Consider the following 24,792-nt stretch of genomic DNA (forward strand, 5'->3'; position numbering starts at 1 on the left):
CCCACCCCGATTCCCATTGACTTCAGTTTTACTAGGGCTCCTTGATGCCAAACTCGGTCAAATGCTGCCTTGATGTCAAGGGCAGTTACTCTCACCTCACCTCTGGAATTCAGCTCCTTTGTCCATGTTTGGACCAAGGCTGTAATGAGGTCAGGAGCAGAGTGGTCGTGGCGGAACCCAAACTGGGCATCAGTGAGCAGGTTATTGGTGAGTAAGTGCTGCTTGATAGCACTGTCAATTATATACTGTACTTCTGAGAAAACACATTGGGAAATATGGGGCAGATGTTCCAAAAATAATTAACCAAATCTTAGGTTTCACTTTACATCTGATATTAATGATTTCATTGCACAGGCAACACTTGTAAAAAAAAAACAAAAAAAAACCCCAAAAAACAAAATTCAGGATAAAGATTGGCAGTAAGTGCAACCATTAAACAAATAATGATTGAAATATTCAGGCTATGATGCAGGTAGTGCCCCAATTCAGCTGTGTTACAAAGTAGAGTGGCACAGGTTTGTGCTTACCAGTATTCACATGGATGGTTTCAAATCTGGACTGTGCAGCCATTTTACCAAGGGGGTTTGGGGGAATTATTGTCTAGTGCTATCCCGGAGGAAGAGAAATTTCAGAAAAAAAACATAAAATGCGAAGGAAAAAAGTAACCTGAAAGTGAGTCACCCAAGGCTACTTTTACACACCACTGAAAGCATTTTTGTATTGATGCTAATGGAGCTCGGAGAGCAGAGCTGAATTGAAGACATCCAAACTCTGAGCGCCACTCTTTGTTTTTTTGAAATTTACTAATGTACTGCCAGTGCCTTTGGGACTCATGTTTTCCAACAAATAAAATGGCCGCTCTTGGGATCCATTGCAAGTGAAATGCTTTGGGAGTGCTTCGGAGATGTAATAAAGCATTATATAAATTCAATTCTATCATGAAAATTTGGGTCATGAAAATCGGTGAAACAGGGCCTGCATTATCACGTGTTTTCTGCAGCAGTACAGCACTCCTGTTGCCAATAGCACATCACCTATATAAAAGCACCTTCAGTCGACAACTTACTAGCTGTATTACCACAGTCCTGGGACCCAATAGCTTGCATGTTTTCAGCATGGAGGTGTGCTTTTATTTTGGGGGTGGGGGGGGGGGGGGGGAGAAGAGAACAGCATTACATCCAAAGAAAGCAGGAGCAAATAACAGAAAAGAGTTTCTTTGTCAATCGAAGCATCAAAGTAAGCACTGTAATCAACATCAGACCTCATTCTCATGTTGGAAGTTGGGGAGAACAGAGGCAGTGATACAATGGGCTGGAAGGAGAAGAGAAACCAGCAGCAAAAGCAATGAGGTGGAGACTTAGAGGCAAGATTAGGAATGTGGAAAATGAGAGGCCAGTGGTTGGGCAAGATATGGAAAGCCTATTGTCATAAATCGCAACTTCTACAAGAAGTAACTCAGGAAGTACTACTGAACGGCCAGCTGAGGGCGCCACCCAGGGAGTATAAATACTCGGGCGTGGGCTCAACTTGGCCAGAGACAGTCTGGAAACAGGAAGCTAGTGACCACTAACTAGACCTCCATGTTTTGTTACAAGTCTATTAAAGCCTTGCTTTATGTACAACCAAGTGCGTAGTGAGTCTTTATTACGTCACTTATTTTGGTAAAAGTATGCTTTTAAAAAGTTAGTAACCAGGGGAGCTTCAAAAATGCACATTATAAACTTAATATATAAATTGCTATTTGTGAAAAGTGCATTTTAAATGGCATGGGAACAAAATTTACTGCATTAACATTGTTATGCAAAAAAAAAGCTTCCTAAAAATTGTTATAAATTTTCAATTCCTTAAATACCATCTGAAACATCTGCCTAGAACATAGGAACAGGCATAGGCCATTCAGCCCCTCAAGCCTGTTCCACCATTCAATGAGATCATGGCTGATCTGTACCTTACCTCCATCCACTGCCTTGGCTCCATATCCTTTTATACCCTTGTCTAGCAAAAATCTATCGCTCTCAGATTTAAAATGATTAATTGAGCTAGCATCTATTGCTTTTTATGGGAGAGAATTCCACACTTGTATCATCCTTTGCGTGAAGAAGTGTTTCCTAACTTCTATCCCTAATGTCCTGGCTCTGATTTTAAGGTTATGTCCCCTTGTCCTAGAATCCCCAAACAGCAGAAAAAGTTTCTCCCTATCTATCCGTTTCAAAATCCTAAAAGCCTCATCAAATCACCCCTTAACCGTCTATATTCCAGGGAATACAAGCCTAGTTTATGCAATCTCTCTTTATAATCTAACCCTTAGAGCCCTGGTAACACTCTTGTTGGATCCAGCTCGAAACTATAAAGATCCAGACAACCATGCATTTCTAACATAATTTGGAGTGCTCAAATAGTGTCACACTATGTGTCAATTAGAATATGTTAAACCCTCTGTCATTATGCCTAACCTTAATGAGTGGAAGTAAAAGATAATTTTTTTAAATAATAACTTTTCAACCAAGCCTAATAACAAGTTGCATTCGAGTAAACCTTAATTAGCTTATCAGTGCACATCACAAACAATTTTTCTCTTTTAATGAAACGAAATGTGAAAATGCGACACAGCAGGTCGGCATCTGTAATGAGAAAAGACAGGTTATGATGTTTTACATGTGTTCTGTTCATCAGTTCTGTTGAAGGGTACATGCTCAAAACATCAGAACTTGTCTTATCTCGACAGATACTAACTGACCTGCTGTGTATCCCAGTGTTTACTGTTTTTATTTCAGATTTCCTTTTTATTTCAAGTCTTTCAATGGACTGAAATAACCAAATAATTTGCAACATCAATCATGCGTGATGCGCAGTAGTAAACCAACTGAGATTTAGGCTCTATTCCAGACATGTACTAGCAAAGATGCACATTTTATATCCACTATGCTTAACTTTGAAAATATGAAAACTCAAGTCGGGTTGAATGACAATCTCATCTGACAAATGTTCAGCATGAAACATCGTTCCTGTGGTGTGCATCAGGTGAGAAACAGTATCTCAATTGTTTCATGTATAACATACAGAAAGGACACTATAAACTGTTGGCATAAATACACAACTGAGTTTGTTGTCTGAAAACCTATTCAGGCGCAGAAAAAAAAACTTAAGACATATAGTATGTGCAAGCTACTAAATCATACTCCAGAGCCAGTTAACAATGCCAGGTAAAACTAAAATTGAGTTTTGTGTCAAAATATTAGTTAGTGTCAGGCTCACACATCGTGAACACATTTGTGCAAAGCTGCTAAAAGAGAGACAAAATCTGATTGTTAAATTTATCCTCACTAGCTGGTACAATGTTAAAACAACCCAATTAATTTGAAGCTGACCTACTTTGCTGTATTTGAGTGGAGTGCTTCCTGAATTTCCTCAACAATAGCGATAAAGTACAATCTAACATAAATGCCTAAAGCAGTTACTAGTCCAGGAATCCGTAGTTGAATCGGAGAAATTGGTTGTTGTGTCCTTCATTCGAAACCAATTTAAAAAAAAGTTCATTTGAATAAGCTATCAATTTCTCTCCTTATGAAGGCTCTATGACACGGAGGAATTCCTTACTCCTGGTAGCTCCAATTTGAAGCTCAAGAAATCACTGTCTATATTACAGTTAAACTGTGATGTAAAGCTTTACCAATAGTCAAAAACAAGATTTTTTAAAAATTCATTAAAAAAATAAAGCTTTCCCAATCAACAGTTATCTGGTTCCTGATCTTTGACAATGGTCGAAAATACATTCTTGTAGTTTTGGAACCTTGGTTCTAGAACTGTGAACAATGCTTACTGAATGAGAATGTAAAACAGGGGGATGGGAACCTAAGTATAGAGTCACTAGGGAGGGAAGAAAAACTGGAATTGGAAAACAAAAACGTAGAAAGTAAATTGGAAGGACAGAGGAATCAAGGGCTAGATAGTAGTCAACAAGGAGGTTTGCCTGTAATAATAAATGGTATATACTTCAATGCAAGGAGTATAGCGAAGGCAGATGAGCTGAGGGCACAGGTAGATACAAGGGACTATGATATTATAACTATTAGAGACGTGGCTGAAAGAGGGGCAGGTATGGCAGCTCAACATTCCTGGTTACAGGATTTTCAGACGGGATAGAGAAGGAGGCAAGAAGGGGGAGGGTTCGCGGTATTGATTAAAGAAACTATTACAGCTGTGAGGAGGGATGATATGTTGGAGGGATCATCAAACGAGGCCATATGGGTCGAATTGAAAAACAAAAGGGGGGGGGGGGGAAATCACACTGCTGGGAGTGTACTACAGACCCCCAAACAGTGAGAGGGAGGTAGAAGAACAAATATGCAGACAAATTTCGGAGAAGTGCAAAAACTATAGGGCAGTAATAGTAGGGGATTTCAACCACCCCAATATTAACTGGGATAACATTAGTGTGAAGGGTATAGAAGGTTCGGAATTCCTAAAATGCATCCAGGAGAACTTTATTAGCCAGTATGTAGCAAGCTCAACAAGGGAGGGGGCGGTTCTGGACTTAGTTTTTGGGAATGAAGCTGGGCAGTTGGAAGGCGTATCAGTGGGGGAGCATTTTGGTGCTAGTGACCATAATTCTGTTAGATTTAAGGTAGTTATGGATAAGGACAAGGATAGACCAGGAATTAAAATTCTAAATTGGGGAAAAGCCAATTTTGCTAATCTCAGGGGGTTTAGCCATTGTGGACTGGAAACAGCTACTTGAATGTAAATCAGTGTCAGAGCAGTGGGAGGCATTCAAGGAGGAGATCCAGAGGGTTCAGACCAAACATGTACCCTTAAAGAAAAAAAGTGGGACTAACAAATCTAGAGCCCCCTGGATGTCTAGAGACACACAGGGTAGCATAAAGAAAAAAAGGGAGGCGTATGACAGATACCGAGGGCTAAATACTCCAGAATCTTTATAGAGGAGTACAGAAAGTGCAGGGGTGCAATTAAAAAGGATATTAGGAAAGCAAAGAGAGAGCATGAAAAATTCTTGGCAAGTAAAATCCAAAGATGTTTTATAAATATATTAAGAGTAAGAAGATAACTAAAGAAAGGGTAGGGCCTATTAGACATCATGAGGGTAATGTGTGTGTGTGTGTGTGTGTGTGTGTGTGGAGGTGGGAGACGTCGGTAGGGTTCTTAATGAATACTTTGCGTCTGTTTTCACAGAGAGGGGCGAAGCAGACATTGCTATCGGGGGGGGGGGGGGAGGTGTGTGAAATATTAGATGAAATAAAGAGAGAGGGGAAGTATTAAGGGGTTTAACAGTTTTAAAAGTGGATCGATCCCCAGGCCCGGATGAAATGCATCTCAGGCTGTTAAGCGCAGCAAAAGAGGAAATAGCAGAGGCCCTGACCATCATTTTTCAATCCTCTCTGGCTTCAGGTGTGGTGCCGGAGGACTGCTAATGTGGTACCCTTGTTTAAAAAGGGAGAAAAGGATAGACCGAGCAATTACAGGCCAGTATGCCTAACCTCGGTGGTGGGAAAATTATTGGAAAGAATTTTGAAGGACAGGATAAATCTTCATTTAGGAAGAAACGGATTAATCAAGGATAGTCAGCATGGATTTGTTAAGGGAAAGTCGTGTCTGACAAACTTGATTATAGAAACATCGAAGATAGGAGCAGGAGTAGGCCATTCGGCCCCTCGAGCCCACTCCGCCATTTAATGAGATCATGGCTGATCATCTAAATTCAGTACTCTGTCCCTGCTTTCTCCCCATATTCCTCGACTCCTTTAGCCTCAAGAAATATATCCAACTCCTTCTTGAATATATTTAATGAATTGGCCTCAACTGCCCTGTGTGGCAGAGAATTCCACAGGTTCAGCACTCTCTGGGTGAAGAAATTCCTCCTCATCTCAGTCCTAAATGGCTTACCCCTTATCCTTAGACTGTGACCCCTGGTTCTGGACTCCCCTGCCATCGGGAACATCCTTCCTGCATCTAGTCTGTCTAGTCCTGTTAGAATTTTATAAGTTTCCATGAGATCCCCCCTCATTCTTCTAAACTCTAGCAAATATAAGCCTAATCGACCCAATCTCTCCTCATACGTCATTCCTGCCATCCCAGGTATCAGCCTGGTGAACCTTCGCCGCACTCCCTCCATGGCAAGAATATCCTTCCTCAGATAAGGCGACCAAAACTGCACACAATACTCCAGGTGCAGTCTCACCAAGGCCCTGTACAACTGCAGCAAGAGATCCTTGCTCATGTACTCGAATCCTCTCGCTATGAAGGCCAACATACCCCCATTTGCCTTCTTAACCGCCTGCTGCAACTGCATGCACTAGAGAGGGTAGAGGAGATTTACAAGGATGTTGCCAGGAGTAAGGAATCTTAGCTATGAGGAAAGACTGGATAGGCTGGGTCTGTTTTTCTTGCAACTGCATGCTTACCTTCAGCGACTGGTGCACAAGGACACCCAGGTCTCGTTGCACTTCCCCTTTTCCCAATCTATTGCCGTTCAGATAATAATGTCTTCCTGTTTTTGCCACCAAAGTGGATAACCTCGCATTTATCCACATTATACTGCATTTGCCATGCATCTGCCCAATCACCCAACCTGTCCAAATCATACTGGAGTTTCTCTGCATCCTCCTCACAGTACACACGCCCACCCAGCTTTGTGTCGTCTGCAAACTTGGAAATATTACATCTAGTTCCCGCGTCTAGATCATTAATATATATTGTGAATAGCTGGGGTCCTAGCTAGTACCTCACTAGTCACTGCCTGCCACTCGGAAAAAAACTCTTTGCTTCCTGTCTGCCAACTAGTTCTCTATCCAAGACAATACCTTACCCCCAATCCCATATGCTTTAACATAGAAAATAGGAGGAGTAGGCCATTCGGCCCTTCGAGCCTGCTCCACCATTCAATGAGATCATGGCTGATCATCCAAATTCAGTACCCCTGTCCCTGCCTTCTCCCCATATCCCTTGATCCCTTTAGCCTTAAGAAATATATCCAACTCTTTTTTGAATATATTTAATGAACTGGCCTCCACCTCCCTCTGTGGCAGAGAATTCCACAGGTTCACCACTCTCTGGGTGAAGAAATTCCTCCTCATTTCAGTCCTAAATGGCTTACCCCTTATCCTTAGACTATGACCCCTGGTTCTGGACTCCCCGGCCATCAGAAACATCCTTCCTGCATCTAGTCTGTCCAGGCCTGACAGAATTTTATAGGTTTCGATGAGATCCCCTCTCAATCTTCTAAACTCCAGTGAGTATAAGCCCAATCGACACAATCTCTCCTCATACGTCATTCCTGCCATCCCAGGTATCAGCCTGGTGAATCTTCGCTGTACTCCTTCCATGGCAAGAACGTCCTTCCTCAGGTAAGGCGACCAAAACTGCACACAATTCTCAAGGTGCGGTCTCACCAAGGCCCTGTACAACTGTAGCAAGACATCCTTGTTCTTGTACTCGAACCCTCTTGCTACGAAGGCCAACATACCATTTGCCTTCTTAACCGCCTGCTGCACCTGCATGCTTACCTTCAGCGACTGGTGCACAAGAACACCCAGGTCTCTTTGCACTTCCCCTTCTCCCAATCTATTGCCATTCAAATAATAATCTGCCTTCCTGTTTTTGCCACCAAAGTGGTTAACCTCACATTTATCCACATTATAGTGCATTTGCCATGTTTCTGCCCAATCACCCAATCTGTCCAAATCGTACTGGAGTTTCATGACATCCTCCTCACAGCTTACCCTCCCACCCAGCTTTGTGTCGTCTGCAAATTTGGAAATAATACATCCAATTCCCTCGTCCAGATCATTAATATATATTGTGAACAGCTGGTGTCCTAGGACCGATCCTTGCGGTACCCCACTAGTCACTGCCTGCCACTCGGAAAACGACCCGTTTATTCCAACTCTTAGCTTTCTGTCCGCCAACCAGTTCTCTATCCAAGTCAATACCTTGCCCCCAATCCCATGTGCCTTAATTTTGCACGCTAATCTCTTATGTGGGACCTTATCGAAAGCCTTCTGAAAGTCCAAATACACCACATCCACTGGTTCTCCCTTATCTATTTTACCAGTTACATCCTCAAAAAATTCCAGTAGATTAGTCAAGCATGATTTACCTTTTGTAAATCCATGTTGACTTTGTCCGATCCTGTCACTGCTTACCAAGTGCTCTGCTATTACATCTTTTATAATAGATTCTAGCATTTTCCCCACTACTGATGTCAGGCTTACCGGTCTATAATTCCCCGCTTTTTCTCGACCACCTTTTTTGAATAGTGGGGTAACATTAGCTACCCTCCAATCCATGGGTACTGTTCCAGAGTCTATCGAGTTCTGGAAGATGACCAGCAATGCATCTACTATTTGTAGGGCCACTTCCTTAAGTACCCTAGGATGTAGATTATCAGGCCCTGGGGATTTATCGGCCTTCAGTCCCATCAATTTTCCTAACACCATTTCCCTACAAATACTGATTTCTTTCAGTTCCACCCTTTCATCAGGCCCTATGTTCCCCGGCATCTCTGGGAGGTTATTTGTGTCCTCCTTTGCTCCCTTGTGAAGACAGAACCAAAGTATGTATTTAGTTGGTCTGCCATTTCCTTGTTTCCCATTATAAATTCCCCTGATTCTGACTGTAAGGGACCTACGCTTGACTTCACCAATCTTTTTCTCTTCACATATCTATAAAAGCTTTTACAGTCAGTTTTTATGTTCCCTGCAAGCTTACTCTCATATTCTATTTTCCCTTTCTTAATTAATCCCTTTGTCCTCCTTTGTTGAATCCTAAACTGCTCCCAATCCTCAGGATTATTGCTTTTTCTGGCCAATTTATATGTCGTCTCCTTGGATCTTATGCTATCCCTTAATTTCCCTTGTTAGCCACGGTTGAGTCACCTTTTTTGTTTTATTTTTTATGCCAAACTGGGATGAACAAATTCTGTAGCTCATCCATTCGGTCTTTGCATGTTTGCCATTGCCTATCCACTGTCAACCCTTTGAGTGCCATTCCCCAATCAATCCTACCCAACTCGCTCCTCAGACCATCGTAGTTTCCTTTATTTAAATTGAGGACCCTAGTCTCTGAGTCAACTACTTCATTCTCCATCTTAATGAAGAATTCGATCATATTATGATCGCTCAGACCCAAGGGGCCTCGTACAACAAGATTGCTAATTAATCCTTTCTCGTTACATAATACCCAGTCTAAGATGGCCTGATCTCTGGTTGGTTCCTCGACATATTGGTCCAGGAAACCATCCCGTAAACACTCCAGGAATTCCTCCTGCACAGTATTGTTACTAATTTGGTTGGCCCAATCTATATGTAGATTAAAGTCACCCATGATGACTGCTGTGCCCTTATTGCACGCTTCTTTAATTTCCCTTTTAATGCCATCCCCAACCTCCGCCTTACTGTTGGGAGGTCTATATACCACTCCCACTAATGTTTTTTCCCCCCTTAGTATTTCTCAATTCTACCCATACAGATTCCACATCATCAGAGCTAATATCCTTCATTACTTTACACGCTAATCTCTTATGCGGGACCTTATCGAAAGCCTTCTGAAAGTCCAAATACACCACATCCACTGGTTCTCCCTTATCTATTCTACCACTTACATCCTCAAAAAATTCCAGTAGATTAGTCAAGCATGACGTACCTTTTGTAAATCCATGTTGACTTTGTCCGATCCTGTCACTGCTTTCCAAGTGCTCTGCTATTACATCTTTTATAATGGAGTCTAGCATTTTCCCCACTATCGATGTCAGGCTTACCAGTCTATAATTCCCCATTTTTTCTCTACAACCCTTTTTAAATAGTGGGGTTACATTAGCTATCCTCCAATCCATGGGAACTGTTCCAGAGATTGAATTTTTTGAGGAGATAACAAGGAGGGTAGTGCATTTGATGTAGTGTACGTGGACTTTAGCAAGGCTTTTGATAAGGTTCCACATGGCAGACTGGTCACGAAGTTAAAAGCCCATGGGATCCAGGGCAAAGTATTAAGTTGGATTCAAAACTGGCTCGGAGACAGGAAGCAGAGCGTAATAGTTGATGGGTGTTTTTGTGACTGGAAGGCTGTTTCCAGTGGGGTTCCGAAGGGCTCAGTACTTGGTCCCTTGCTTTTTGTGGTATATATCAACGATCTAGACTTGAATATAGGGGCTATGATTAAGAAGTTTGCAGATGATACTAAAATCGGCTGTGTGGTTGATACTGAAGAAGAAAGCTGTAGATTGCAGGAAGATATCAATAAATTGGTCAGGTGGGCAGAACAGTGGCAAATGGAATTCAATCCGGAGAAGTGTGAGGTAATGCATTTGGAGGGCTAACAAGGAAAGGGAATACACATTAAATGGTAGGACACTGAGTAGTGTAGAGGAACAAAGGGACCTTGGAGTGCATGTCCACAGATCCCTGAAGGTAGCAGGCCAGGTAGATAAGGTGGTTAAGGTGGCATAAGGTATGCTTGCCTTTATTAGCCGTGGCATATGTTTCAACTGTATAGAACACTTGTTAGGCCTCAGCTAGAGCACTGCGTGCAGTTCTGGTCACCACATTACAGGAAAGATGTGATTGCAATAGAGAGGGTAGAGGAGATTTACAAGGATGTTGCCAGGAGTAGAGAATCTTAGCTATGAGGAAAGACTGGATAGGCTGGGTCTGTTTTTCTTGGAACAGAGGAGGCTGAGGGGAGACCTTATTAAAGTGTATAAAATTAGGAGGGGCATAGATAAAGTGGATAGAAAGGACACATTTCCCTTAGCAGAGGGGTCAAAAACCAGGGGGCACAGATTTAAAGTAATTGGTGGAAGGTTTAGAGGGGATTTGAGGGGAAATTTCTTCACCCAGAGGGTTGTGGAGGTCTGGAACTCTCTGCCTGAAAGGGTGGTAGAGGCAGGAACCCTAACCACATTTAAAAAGTACTTGGATGTGCACTTGGGATGCTTAACCTGAAGGGCTGCGGACCAAGGGCTGGGAAGTGGGATTAGGCTGGATAGCTCTTTGTTGGCCTGCGCGGACACGATGGGCTGAAATGGCCCCCTTCCGTGCTGTAAATTTCTATGATTCTATGAAAAGATGCATACAATTATATTCTGATATTTACTCCACAATACAACCTCTCTTCTGACTGAAGAAAATTAAATGAGAATTTATTGTAATAAGATGCATAAGGCAACAAACTCTGGGGCAAATAATTATTTAAATTCCAAAATGTATGCATAAATTGGTTGATTTCTTAGCTAGTAAAAAATAAAACTGAATTTAAACTTACCTTTATAAACAAAAAGATCCATTTAAACAAATCATTGCAATGTAGTATCACAAAATTCAGTATTTTTCATGCTCATCTTAAGACAAATGACAACTTCATAACTTTCATGTGAAGACAGAATTATCCTGCAGTGATCTAATTCCTTAAAAAAAAAACCTGCAATAAAGAGGGCAATAAATTGGTTTCTGTTAAATATGGTGTCCAATCAATAATCTGATTAATTGTGTCGCTCGCCTGTAGTAACTGAGTTCCGCCATTTCTGTGCTGCAATTTGTTTGAGGTGAGCAGTCCATTTTATTCTGTGACATGCCTTCGGGTGTCATAGTGATATTTTACTCACCAAAGGAATATGTGTCTAAAATGCTGGATAACCTCTATTTATGGGTATGCAGGGGAATGGTAGCTTTAATTATCAAATTCACACAGCAATGTATCCTGCTGCTCTCTGCTGAGAATGATTTATGCTCTGACATCTCCTGTATATTTTCTGAAATAGTGATGCTGTTCCAGTACATGTTCAGATCACTCTCCATGCAATTCCATAACAATGTAATTTTTGTGCCATCAAAAACCAAACAATTCCACCAGAAATGATTAAAATACAAAGCTGAGCTGTCCATACGAGAGACTGAATGCTGCAGCACAATAATGCACATGCTTTCCTGAGGACTTATTGGGATTTAAGCACTTGAAAATTGTGATAAAAGGTTCTCCAGTCATAATCATTTAAATTGATTTTCAGCACAGGGTACGTGCTGCAGTGGAGTTCAGGTTCTCACATTTATTGTCACGGTTCAACTCTCAGATTGTGTCAATTTATTAAAATGCTGCCTTCAAGTTCATTTAGAGGTCATCAAAAGCTACACTGGAATTAAATGTATTTTAAGATAAAAGGTAGAATGCAAGGGATAATGTTTGTGGAGCCCCAGGTTTTCAGAAATGTTTCTTACTGCAAGTGAAATCACACGATTCCAAGATTCTCAATTCAGAATACACTTAAAAAAAAGCAAACAGCATCTCAAGATCCTCCCTGCCTACTTGTTAATTCATGTTACTCAAGAGTTCCATCTTTTCCCTATTTTTGTTTGTGCTAACAAGCAAACATATATCTGGCAGCTGATTTTTCAACTCAACATATTTTATTTCCTCTCTGACTTCTCCAATTTTCTCCCCTCTCCTACTGATGGCATTGACTCCACGTGAGCCCCGCCACCCCGCCGATTCCTCAGCCCAAGTGGCCAGTATTCATCTGTGAGCCTTGACACTGACTGGCTATCTGACTGTGGAGTATATCACAGCTGGGCCCAATCCTGTCCACATATTTGCATTTCCAGCAGGGTCTACTATACAACGATCAGGAACAGGAACTCTGGACATTTTCCTTTCCCTTACCAGGGGCACTGAAGCCAACTTTAGCACGCCTGCTATCAAACCCAACTGAGATCAGCTAAATTAGCAGAGAGTGGGCATTGAACCTGGGCCCTTCCTGGCTCACCAACAGAGACTCTACCTCTGTGACTTCACTTCAGATACATATTTAGATTGGGACAACTTGAACACATTTCTTAAATATCTTTGCTCTTCCTTGCTCTTTCATCCCATCAACATAATTTCTCACCTTCGAAGGAATCTGGTCAAGATAAGTGCGCCAGTTTCTTTGCAGCTACTGGTGAGATAAGTGACTTTTTGGGGATAAACTTCACCTCAGCTACTTAAAAACTTTCAGAATGATCCCCAATAACCCCAGTGATAGAGTGCTAGATTCCTAATTGAAAGATCACCTCAGTCTTCACCATCATTGCTACAGGCCTGCCACCATAGGTGAGCTTCATTGCTTCTTAGCTGTACATGTAGCCTAATTTTGTTATTTTCTGAAATTCACGTGAACAGTGGTTATTAGACAGTGAACAGGAGCAGGTTCTTTCTATTAATATATAATTTCGAGGTGCCTCTTGCCAGGTAGCATCTTCTTCAGCCCTGGGTTTAATCGTGGGCCGTGGGGGACACTGAGGCTTCTTTACTCCACAGTGGATATGTGAAGAGAAAAAGATTGAGGAAGTCAAGCGTAGGTCCCTTGCAGTCAGAATCAGGGGACTTTATAATGGGGAACAAAGAAATGGCTGACCAATTAAATACATACTTTGGTTCTGTCTTCACAAAGGAGGACACAAATAACCTCCCAGAGATTTCAGGGAACATAGGGTCTAATAAGAGGGAGGAATTGAATGAAATCAGTATTTGTAGGGAAATGGTGTTAGGGAAATTGATGGGATTGAAGGCCGATAAATCCCCAGGGCCTGGTAATCTACCTCCTAGGGTACTTAAGGAAGTGGCCCCAGAAATAGTAGATGCATTGCTGGTCATCTTCCAAAATTCTATAGACTCTGGAATAGTTCCCATGGATTGGAGGATAGTTAATGTTACACCACTATTTAAAAAAGGTGGGAGAGAAAACGGGGAATTATAGACCGGTAAGCATGACACCGGTAGTGGGGAAAATGCTCGAGTCCATTATAAAAGATGTAATAGCAGAGCACTTGGAAAACAGTGACAGGATCGGACAAAGTCAACATGGATTTACAAAAGGTAAATCATGCTCGACTAATCTACTGGAATTTTTTGAGGATGTAACTGGTAGAATAGATAAGGGAGAACCAGTGGATGTGGTGTATTTGGACATTCAGAAGGCTTCTGATAAGGTCCCGCATAAGAGATTGGCGTGCAAAGTTAAGGCACATGGGATTGGGGGTAAGGTACTGACTTGGATAGAGAACTGGTTGGCAGACAGGAAGCAAAGAGTTGGAATAAACGGCTCTTTTTCCCAGTGGCAGGCAGTGACTAGTGGGGTACCGCAGGGATCGGTGCTTGGACCCCAGCTATTCACTATATTAATGATCTAGACGAGGGAACTAGATGTAATATCGCCAAGTTTGCAGGTGACGCAAAGCTGGGTGGGCGTGTATGCTGTGAGGAGGATGCACAGAAACTCCAGTATGATTTGGACAGGTTGGGTGATTGGGTAGATGCAGTATAATGTGGATAAATGCGAGGTTATCCACTTCGGTGGCAAAAACAGGAAGACAGATTATCTGAACGGCAATAGATTGGGAAAAGGGGAAGTGCAACGAGACCTGGGTGTCCTTGTGCACCAGTCACTGAAGGTAAGCATGCAGGTGCAGCAGGCGGTTAAAGAAGGCAAATGGTATGTTGGCTTTCGTAGCGAGAGGATTAGAGTACAGGAACAAGGATGTCTTGCTGCAGTTGTACAGGGCCTTGGTGAGACCACACCTTGAGTATTGTGTGCAGTTTTGGTCGCCTTATCTGAGGAAGGATGTTCTTGCCATGGAGGGAGTGCAGCGAAGATTCACCAGACTGATACTTGGGATGACAGGAATGACGCATGAGGAGAGATTGGGTTGATTGGGCTTATACTTGCTGGAGTTTAGAAGAACGAGAGGGAATCTCATTGAAACTTATAAAATTCTAACAGGACCAGACAGACTAGATGCAGGAAGGATGTTCCCGATGGCGGGGGAGTCCTGAACCAGGGGGGTTACAGTCTAAGGATAAGGGGTAAGCCATTTAGGACAGAGATGAGGAGGAATTTCTTCACCCAGAGAGTAGTGAACCTGTGGAATTCTCTGCCACACAGGGCAGTTGAGGCCAATTCATTAAATATATTCAAGAAGGAGTTAGATATATTTCTTAAGGCTAAAGGGATCAAGGAATATGGGGAGAAAGCAGGGACAGGGTACTGAATTTGGATGATCAGCCATGATTTCATTAAATGGGGGAGCAGGCTCGAGGGGCCAAATGGCCTACTCCTGCTCCTATCTTTTATGTTTCTAGTGGTCGAGTTGTGGGTTTAGGGTCAGTGCCATTTTTGCACAGCATGAACCCCATTATCCTAAAGTTTGGCTGTTAATTGGGTACTTTTCCTCTATGAGCCGTGGCTCAGTTGGCAGCACTCTCACTTCTGAGTCAGAAGGCTGTGGGTTCAAGTCCCACTCCAGAGACTTGAGCACATAATCCAGGCGGATACTCCAAAGCCAGGGCTGAGGGAATGCTGCACTGTCGGAGGTGCCGTCTTTCGGAAGAGATGTTAAGCCAAGGCGGCATCTGCCTGTTCAGGTGGACATAAAAAACACTATTTTGAAGATGATATGGGGAGGTTTCCCCGGTGTCCTGGCAATATTTATCCTTCAACCGTCATCACTAAAACAGGTTATCTGGTCATTACCACACTGCTGTTTGTGGGGTCCTGCTGTGCGCAAATTGGGTGCCATGTTTCCCACATTACAACAGTGACTACACTTCAAACAGTACTTCATTGGCTGCAAAGCACTTTTGGATGTCCTGAGGTTGTGAAAGGTGCTGTATAAATGCAATTTCTCTCTTTCTTTCTTTTATTAATGTTCACATCTCTCGCACAGGCAAAATGTATGCGTCAACTGCTGTATCGACTGAAATCCACCAAGTCAGTGCAGACCAGGAATTAAACTTGGAACCTCTTCACATGTATGGCTGAGCACGAGATTGGATTGTGTAATTACCCACTAAACCATGGGGGAAAGGGGGGAGAGAAGGGTCAAGTTCCTTGATCACCTTTGTTTTTTTTAATAAATGGCATTCACCTTCGCTGTTTTATATTAGCACCATTTAATTTAGATTCTGAGTGAGCAGCATTTGTAAGGCAGGTCCCTGGCACTTAGTGCTAAATCTGGCTTGCTTATCTTGACAGTCAACTTATGGACTGTTTTTTTTATGCAACACTCCCCAGAACCTAAATTAAAAGTGTAAAAACAGCTTTTATTTTATTGTTTTATCTTGCTAAATGAGATCTTCATAACATATACATAAAAATAATCCTAATCTTGTCAGGTTTAGCTGGTAAATCTTTGTGATGTAAGCTCTTGAATGTAAATGTAACATTTCACAATATTGGACACACTAATCCGGACATATTTATTAATAGCTGAAACTTTGGGCTGGATGAACTAGCAGGAGCTGAATAACTGTTCTGAATTACTTACACCAGCAGTAAACATTTAAGGCATTTTTACATTTGGTGCTTCTGTACTTCAGGTCACCAGAGATCCGCTTTGACATTTCTGCAGTCGGCTCTCTTACCCCAACAGCAGAATCATAGACACAAATTTTTGAGAGTCCATGATGCATTTAGGGTAAGGGAGCCAGGGTTTTCCACATTATGGCGTGTATCTGAGAGAGAGAGCAGGTTTCCTGTCAGTTGCATTGATATAGTGTAAAAGTGCCTTATAACTGCCACTCTAGGCCTTTATACCGTCATTTGTTTAGGTCAGATTCTGGTAGAACAGCATCTGTGAGCCAACTCCCTGTAGTTACATGACTAAATATAGCTTGTTTATCTCTGCAGCAGAATTGTAGAGTTAGTTTGTTGCGGGTCTACGACTCATATTGTGCACTCGTGCTGCTGGCTCCTAATGCACAGGTCTCATGCAGCCGGCAGCAATCCCAATGTTAACTTGCTGGAATCGCTAAGGTCATCAGATGGGAACACTGGTTTCCTGGAATCTGGCGTAAACAGGCCTGTATTAAAACCTGCTGCTGAGTCATCCACGGGATCCTTTGGCTGCTTTTACATTGTGATTAGTTGGTGGTTGAGGCACAGGATCCCAACACACGTGTCGTGCAGCTCACGACAACCCCAGAGTAAACTTGCTGGAGGTGCTAATACTGCCCAACCAGGAATATTCTGGTTGAACAATAAAAGGTTTTTCTGGTTGCCAGCCTTGCTGAGCCCTGATGATTTACCTTTGGTTTACAGCCAGCTGCGGGAGACCTGCGCAAGGGATGGTGCTGATATGGTCCTAGCACAATACAAATGTAGCTGCACTGTCAGATGGGTTGTAGTTTTGTAAAGTAGATTTCGATTGTTCTAAATGACTGATCTCTACCAATGGTGATCAGTATGACAAGATTCCGCTGTGTATAAATATTAGACTTTTCAAATTATAACCCAGAGACATGTAATGCCTCAAAAAGGATATGGACATTTTCTCCACGAACTTATCATGCTCATCTTGTGTTTCAGGAAACTTCTTGATGTCACTTTCAAGTCGCTGAATTTGCCGCTCCATAGCATCCAAACTGCTCTTCAGGTTTTGATCTGAAACTGAAGACAGCAACAGATTCTAATGAGAAAACGACTGCAGTTGAGAACATTTCTAAAATTTATGACAATGCCTTCATCTATTACAGGCAGTTTTGAACGGAACAGAGTGGTTCTATAATGTACTCGGTCATCTTTCCAATCACTAGTTATAAAATCGTTGACATTTAAAGAGTACGTAAAAATATTAAAAAGCTGACATCACATATTAGGGAGATGTCATAATTCCATTCAATCAGCTGTTGGCACTTCTTCATTTCCATTTAAATGAAATTAAGAGTCTAATACGCCATTTAGCAAAAGAATTTAAGTGCAGTATAACAGTTGAAGTTAAATCCTCAAAATCTGGTACAGTGCTCCCTCAATATGGAAACAGACTTTCAGATCCCTGAAATTTGAGGTTCTTTTGTTGTCTATGAATAACCAAGTCAAAAAAAATTAAACACAATTATCCCGATGAAAAAGCACAATATATCTATAATGTATTAAAAAATCTAAGTGCACTTCCTGTCAATGTTTTCCTTTATAAATTTCTATGTCCATACTTATAATGACAAATGCCCATGTAAACTTGTTAAGCTGTAATTACACCCTCCTGCCAGTGGTAGTATTGTAGCACCTCAGTTTTTCATCTCAGTGCCTCATCTATATTGCAAATAAATATGCTCGTATGCTTCAACCAACTCTACTCTGCTTTCGAAATTGCCATAATGTTTGCTATTTAACTTTAAATAGTAATATAGAAGCTCGAAGTATTATGCAAAAATGAGGACACAAACTTCAAAATGGGCACTGAATTACATTTGCACGTTCTGGTCCAATTATCCCCCAGTCTCTAAATCCGCTTCACCTCAAGAATGGGCTTGGCCTCAATTCCCCATGTGCAATACCAGGGCGATTGACTAGTGCATATTTAAAGTTGGGTCCAGTGCATACATCATATTTCAGATGGTTTATATAATCTTCAGATGATGTCACATCTTCCCAAGGGGAGAAACCAAGCAGCTGCCAAGCTAGAGAAATTAATCAAGATCAATTAATCTTGAATTAACATGGCCTTAAAAGGGACAGACGAGGGTAGCAGGTAAACATAAATATGTTCCAGAACCCAGACAACGCGAGCTATGCCATAGGTGATCAGCTAGTACACCAATAAAGACAAAGCTAGGAACATGCAGTAGCACTGCAATAATTCCTTCCATTGTTTTCTATTTTTCCACAATCTTTGGCTTTTATACAAGTAACCAGTTTAAGTTTCCACTTGGGCATGGAACAAAATAAGGTAGAAACCACAATATGAAAAAAATTGTACTTGTATAGCATGATATCTTTGAAAGGTCTCATGTGCATCACATGCAATGAATTACTTTGCAGTGTAGTGACTGTTACTAACAGCGGTGGCCCTTGATCTGAAGTCAATAACAAAGAGTTAGGTTCTACATTAGAGTCATAAATGTAGAAAGCACAGGACAGGCAGAGACACAAGACATTAGAAAGACATGAAATGTACTCGTGCTATCTGCAGCAAAGTTTGAATTGCTTTTTTCTTTTGCATAAACATCAGATTGGATCTTTGACCAAACTGAATTGGTTCATACTTTCAACAAAAAGCAAAATACTGATACTGGAAATTTGAAAAACAGAAAGTGCTGGAAACACTCAGCAGGTCAAGCAGTATCTCTGGAGAGACAAACAGTGTTAACATTTGAAGTGTTTGGACACTTCGTCAGAACTGGAAGACATTACAGGTTGAACAAAATTTAAATTGGAACAGGACAAGAGGGGGGAGGTACACATACAGGAAAAAAAAACAGTATGACCTGTACATGATTCAGTGGAAAACAGGAGATGGTTAAATGGCAGAAACGATAAGACAACAGGAGGCATAATGAGAGAAGTCAAACACAGCAGAGCAGGCTCCAGTGGCCCAGGAGCCTGGTAGAAAGAAAAAAGCAGGTTGACACCAAGGGTGCAGATCACACCACCAGCGTGATGTTTCAACAGAGGATCCCCAACCTAACCAGAAATGCTGGTATACTCATTCCACATTGCCACCACTTCCAGCTTGAGTAAAAAAAGAGCTATAGTTAAGGTCTGAAGTTGCTAAAGTCAATTATTAAAGTCAGAGGGCTGCAAAGTGCCTAATATAAAAGATAAAGTGCTGTTTCTCAAAGCTGGGTGGCTGTTCTAAAAACCCAGAAGTTGGTCACCAATTTAGTACAGCATTGTGTTTCGTGTATATTTTTCACATACATAGATTGATGAACGAGGTTGATAGTAGAACAGTGCTAGCTTCTGGATCAATAATTTAATTCAAAATGACAGATGCCTCTGGAGGATTCCACCCCTTGTAGATGTATAAATTCTAGTCACAACACTTTTCATTGTTTTGTTTGAAATCATGAGCCACAGCTTGCTGTGTCTTAGCCTGCTGTGCAATGTAAAAGATGCAGGTGCATGCTTGTGATTCTGCACACAAGTTAGTTCCTGATCATGGTCATGTTGTCTAGGGGAAGTGCTAACTGGAGATAGGAACAGAAGTAGGCCATTCAGTCCTTGGAACCTGTTCTGCTATTCAGTTAGATCATGGCTGATCTGTACCTCAACTCCATTTACCTGGTTTTGCTCCATATCTCTGGATACCCTTACCCAACAAAGATCTACTGATATAGGAATGAAGCACTTCCCAAAAGAGAGGAAAAAATAAGGAGTACAGGCATTGAAAGAAACCCAAATCAATCCATCTCCTCCTAGCTGACCATTCAAAAATAACCTACGAGCAACACATCTGCTTAACCTCTTGATCAGGGAAAAATCTCATGACTTTTTGTAGGGTGGGAGCCAAGAGAGAACAAGAAGGAGCTAGATAAAAATTAACTGATGAATGCATTATTACAAGGCTGTATCAAATGTTTAACAGTGCCTAAGAACATACAACATTCTGAAAACAAGTGTGAGAAAAGATCATCAGCCCATCAAGCCCACCCTATCCAGTAAACAGTACAACATAAGAAATAGGAGCAGGAGTAAGCCATTCAGCCCTTCTAGCCTGCTGCGCAACTGAAGATCATGGCTGATCTTCTACCTCAACTCCACCTTCCTGCACTTTCCCCATATCCCTTGATTCCTTGAATATCCAAAATTATTTCGATCTCTGTCTTGAATATACTCAATGACAGAGCATCCACATCACTCTGGGGTAGAGAATTCCAAAGATTCACAACCCTGAGTGAAGAAATGTCTCATCTCAGTCCTAAATGGCTGACCCCTTATTCTGAGACTGTAACCCCTTAGTTCTAGACTTCCCAGCCAGTGGAAACATTCTCTCAGCATCTACCCGGTCAAGCCCCTTAAGAATTTCAATGAGATCACCTCTCATTCTTCTAAATTCTAGGGAAATACTTCCTAGTCTCCTCAATTCTCCTCATAGGACAATCCCCATCCCCATCCCAGGAATCAATCTAGTTTCTTTTCTTTCCAGTTTTGAAGAAGGGTCCAACCCGAAACGTCAACTCAAATTTCTCTCCACGGATGTTGCCTGACCTGCTGAGTTTTTCCAGCATTTTCTGTTGTTATTTCGGATTTCCAACATCTGCAGTATTTTGCTATCATACTGGTGACCCTTTGTTGCACTCTCTCTAAGGCAAGTATATTCCTTAGGTAAGGAGACCAAAACTGTACACAGTACTCCAGGTGTGGTCTCCAAGGCCCCATATAAATGCAGTAATACTTCTTTACTCTTATATTTCAAACCCCTTGCAATAAAGGCTAACATATCATTTGCATTCCGATTGCCTGCATGTTAACTTTCAGTGATTTGTGTACAAGGACACCTCGGTCCCTCTGAAAACCAACATTTCTATTCCTACCAAAGTGGATAACTTCACGTTTCCACATTATATTCCATCTGCCATGTTCTTGCCCCCTCACTTAACCTGTCTATAACCTTTTGTAGCCTCTTTGCTTCCTCCTCACAACTTACTTTCCCATCTAGCTTTGTATTGTCAGCAAACTTGGATGCATTACACTCCATCCCCTCATCTAAGGCATTGATATAGATTGTAAATAGTTGAGGTCCAAGCACTGAACCTTGTGGTACCCCACTAGTTACAGCCTGCCAACCTGAAAATGACCCGTTAACCAATCCTCAATCCATGCGAATATATTACCCCCAATCCCGTGAGCCCTAATTTTGTGCAATAACCTCTTGTGCGGCCCGTTATCAAATGCCTTCTGAAAATCCAAATACACCACATCCACTGGTTCCCCCTTAGCTAGCCTGTTCACTCACCCTCAGCCAATGCTATCCTGGAGAACCAAGACAGCAGAGGATAAACACTATAGCCAATCTCAAAGAAACTCTGGGAAATTTCTCACCACCTGACATTTAGTGAAAATTTTTTTATTTGGAACAATAGATTGACTCAAGCTGCTATGCCCATAATGAATGTATTTTAAAAGGCTGCGATTGCACAAAACTTGGAATATACTGTACCTGCATTATCGTTTTCACAAAGACCAAAGTTACAATTTGTCCCCTCAGGCCAAAATTCAATTTATCAATTTCCTCAGGTCATTTATCCAATTTTTCTTTTCTCTGGTGGTCTGAATTATCCATGGCTGACTTCTGATACGGCTGCTTTAAACCAGCTGTCAAGTGGTGCTTTAACATTTCTACAGACCAAACGTACTACTCTGTGGGGAGGTGCATGACCACCACCCTTGAAAATCTCCACAAGGTCATGCCTGAAATTGGCAACTAAGCAGAATTTGCTTCTAGGACTTTCTTGGCACATTAGGAAGGTTTTACCCAATGCTGTCCTGATGGCTCAGCGAATAGTGAGCAGATGGAATGACTAGGAAGGTCTGAACTCTGATGGTTTGTCTGTTTCTTCGTAAACTAATTTTCAGTTGGGCAGGGGTAAGGGTGCTGAATCTGTCTCGGCATTTGGGTTAGGGTGGAAATTGAAGAGTTTCTGCTGCTGATTGTTATCCAATGACCCCTGCTGGAAATATGTACGTGTGGGCAGCAGGTGAGGGCAGAATCATGCTTGACTACGATGCCTCATGGTTGATTAGCCTGCTGGTATCACCACCCAGAATGTATTATATAGTGCCGTATCACATTCTCAGGATGCCCCAAAATGCTTCATGTATAATCATTTATTTTTGAAACAGACAACACAGTTAAAGTTCACACCTGAATAATGAGCATTTGAGTAATGGGTTCAAGGATGACTGGTATGCAGGAAACTGCATCCCAGCAAGGAGTCAATGTCTTAAGGAGAGAAGAGGAGAAAACTGTCAAGGGAGGAAAAATCAGAAAAGATTTTTTCCTAAAATGGAAGGCAAGTCTGCGAAGTATTTCTAATCAAAATATTTCTCCTTGCTTGCTCTTAAACATGAATACAAAAATATATTAAACCTTACATGAAACATCCTTGGTTAATTGCATCCTCAGAGGTTGACATTTCGAGTCTCTGTTTTTCTTCAGTGTTGTTCTGGTGATAGAGGTTAGAAAGAGCGACTGCATGTATCATGGAGTGGGTGCATTGACTTTAATGAAAGCTGGTGCACCGTGTCATCCTGGGGCCAATCTGAGGTTGCCTTGTTCGAAGAAAAAAATTAGATGGGCATGCAAGCACACTGAACTGATAAGTGATTATTTTCTGATGGCCATAGATTAGCCCACAGGCTGCTCTGAAGCGGAAGCTCTCAGTGAAGTCAATGGAGCACGTTGCTGGACTGCACCACCAGATTGGGTGCAGACAAAATCAAAAGTCTGAAATGTTGGCCGTACGAGGATATTTAATGCACTATAAATGGCTATAGGTATATGTTCTGTATGAAATGCTGATCAAGTACTTAAACTAAAATGGCAGGGGGTTGGGAACCTGAGCGGGGAGACACAGGAAAGGGAAACAAGGATAAAAACAAAAGACAGGAAGGAGAAAAACAAAAGTGGCAGACAGAGAAATCAAGGGTTTAAATCAATCATGGCCACATGAAATAATAATTCTAAAAGATCTAAGCGTTAAAAAAACAAGCCTGAAGGCTTTGTGTCTTAATGCGAGGAGCATTCGTAATAAGGTGGATGAATTAGCTGCGCAAATAGAGGTAAATATATGATTGGGATTACGGAAACATGGCTCCAGGGTGGCCAAGGCTGGGAACTCAACATCCAGGGGTATTCAATATTCAGGAAAGATAGGCAAAAAGGAAAAGGAGGTGGGGTAGCATTGCTGGTTAAAGAGGGGATTAACACAATTGTAAGGAAGGATATTAGCTTATGCTTGACTAATCTACTGGAATTTTTTGAGGATGTAACTGGTAAAATAGATAAGGGAGAACCAGTGGATGTGGTGTATTTGGACTTTCAGAAGGCTTTCGATAAGGTCCCACATGAGAGATTAGCGTGCAAAATTAAGGCACATGGGATTGGGGGCAAGGTATTGACTTGGATAGAGAACTGGTTGGCGGACAGAAAGCAAAAAGTTGGAATAAATGGGTCGTTTTCCGAGTGGCAGGCAGTGACTAGTGGGGTAACGCAAGGATCGGTCCTAGGACCCCAGCTGTTCACAATATATATTAATGATCTGGACGAGGGAATTGGATGTAATATCTCCAAATTTGCAGACAACACAAAGCTGGGTGGGAGGGTAAGCTGTGAGGAGGATGTCGTGAAACTCCAGTACGATTTGGACAGGTTGGGTGATTGGGCAGAAACATGGCAAATGCACTATAATGTGGATAAATGTGAGGTTATCCACTTTGGTGGCAAAAACAGGAAGGCAGATTATTATTTGAATGGCAATAGATTGGGAGAAGGGGAAGTGCAAAGAGACCTGGGTGTTCTTGTGCACCAGTCGCTGAAGGTAAGCATGCAGGTACAGCAGGCGGTTAAGGCGGCAAATGGTATGTTGGCCTTCGTAGCAAGAGGGTTCGAGTACAGGAACAAGGATGTCTTGCTACAGTTGTACAGGGCCTTGGTGAGACCGCACCTTGAGTATTGTGTGCAGTTTTGGTCGCCTTACCTAAGGAAGGACGTTCTTGCCATGGAAGGAGTGCAGCGAAGATTCACCAGGCTGATACCTGGGATGGCAGGAATGACGTAAGAGGAGAGATTGTGTCGATTGGGCTTATACTCACTGGAGTTTAGAAGATTGAGAGGGGATCTCATCGAAACCGATAAAATTCTGTCAGGCCTGGACAGACTAGATGCAGGAAGGATGTTTCTGATGGCCGGGGAGTCCAGAACCAGGGGTCATAGTCTAAGGGTAAGGGGTAAGCCATTTAGGACTGAAATGAGGAGGAATTTCTTCACCCAGAGAGTGGTGAACCTGTGGAATTCTCTGCCACAGAGGGCA

At 42.0% G+C, this 24,792-nt stretch overlaps 1 protein-coding gene across 5 annotated transcripts in view; it reads right to left on the reverse strand.

Moving 5' to 3' along the window:
• Positions 1–24,792, reverse strand: part of diaph2 (diaphanous-related formin 2) — a 940,841-nt gene that overhangs the window by 242,140 nt on the left and 673,909 nt on the right. For all 5 annotated transcript variants that reach the window (XM_085996016.1, XM_085996000.1, XM_085995993.1 and 2 more), the window contains one exon: positions 17,303–17,428. In XM_085996016.1, the coding sequence (XP_085852142.1) occupies positions 17,303–17,428 (126 nt within the window). The remainder of the gene's footprint in view (positions 1–17,302; positions 17,429–24,792) is intronic.

Source organism: Somniosus microcephalus, chromosome 1, assembly GCF_052327205.1.
Source record: "Somniosus microcephalus isolate GS21.2 chromosome 1, FLI_Smic_1.0, whole genome shotgun sequence".
In the NCBI taxonomy this organism is placed as follows: Eukaryota; Metazoa; Chordata; class Chondrichthyes; order Squaliformes; family Somniosidae; genus Somniosus; species Somniosus microcephalus.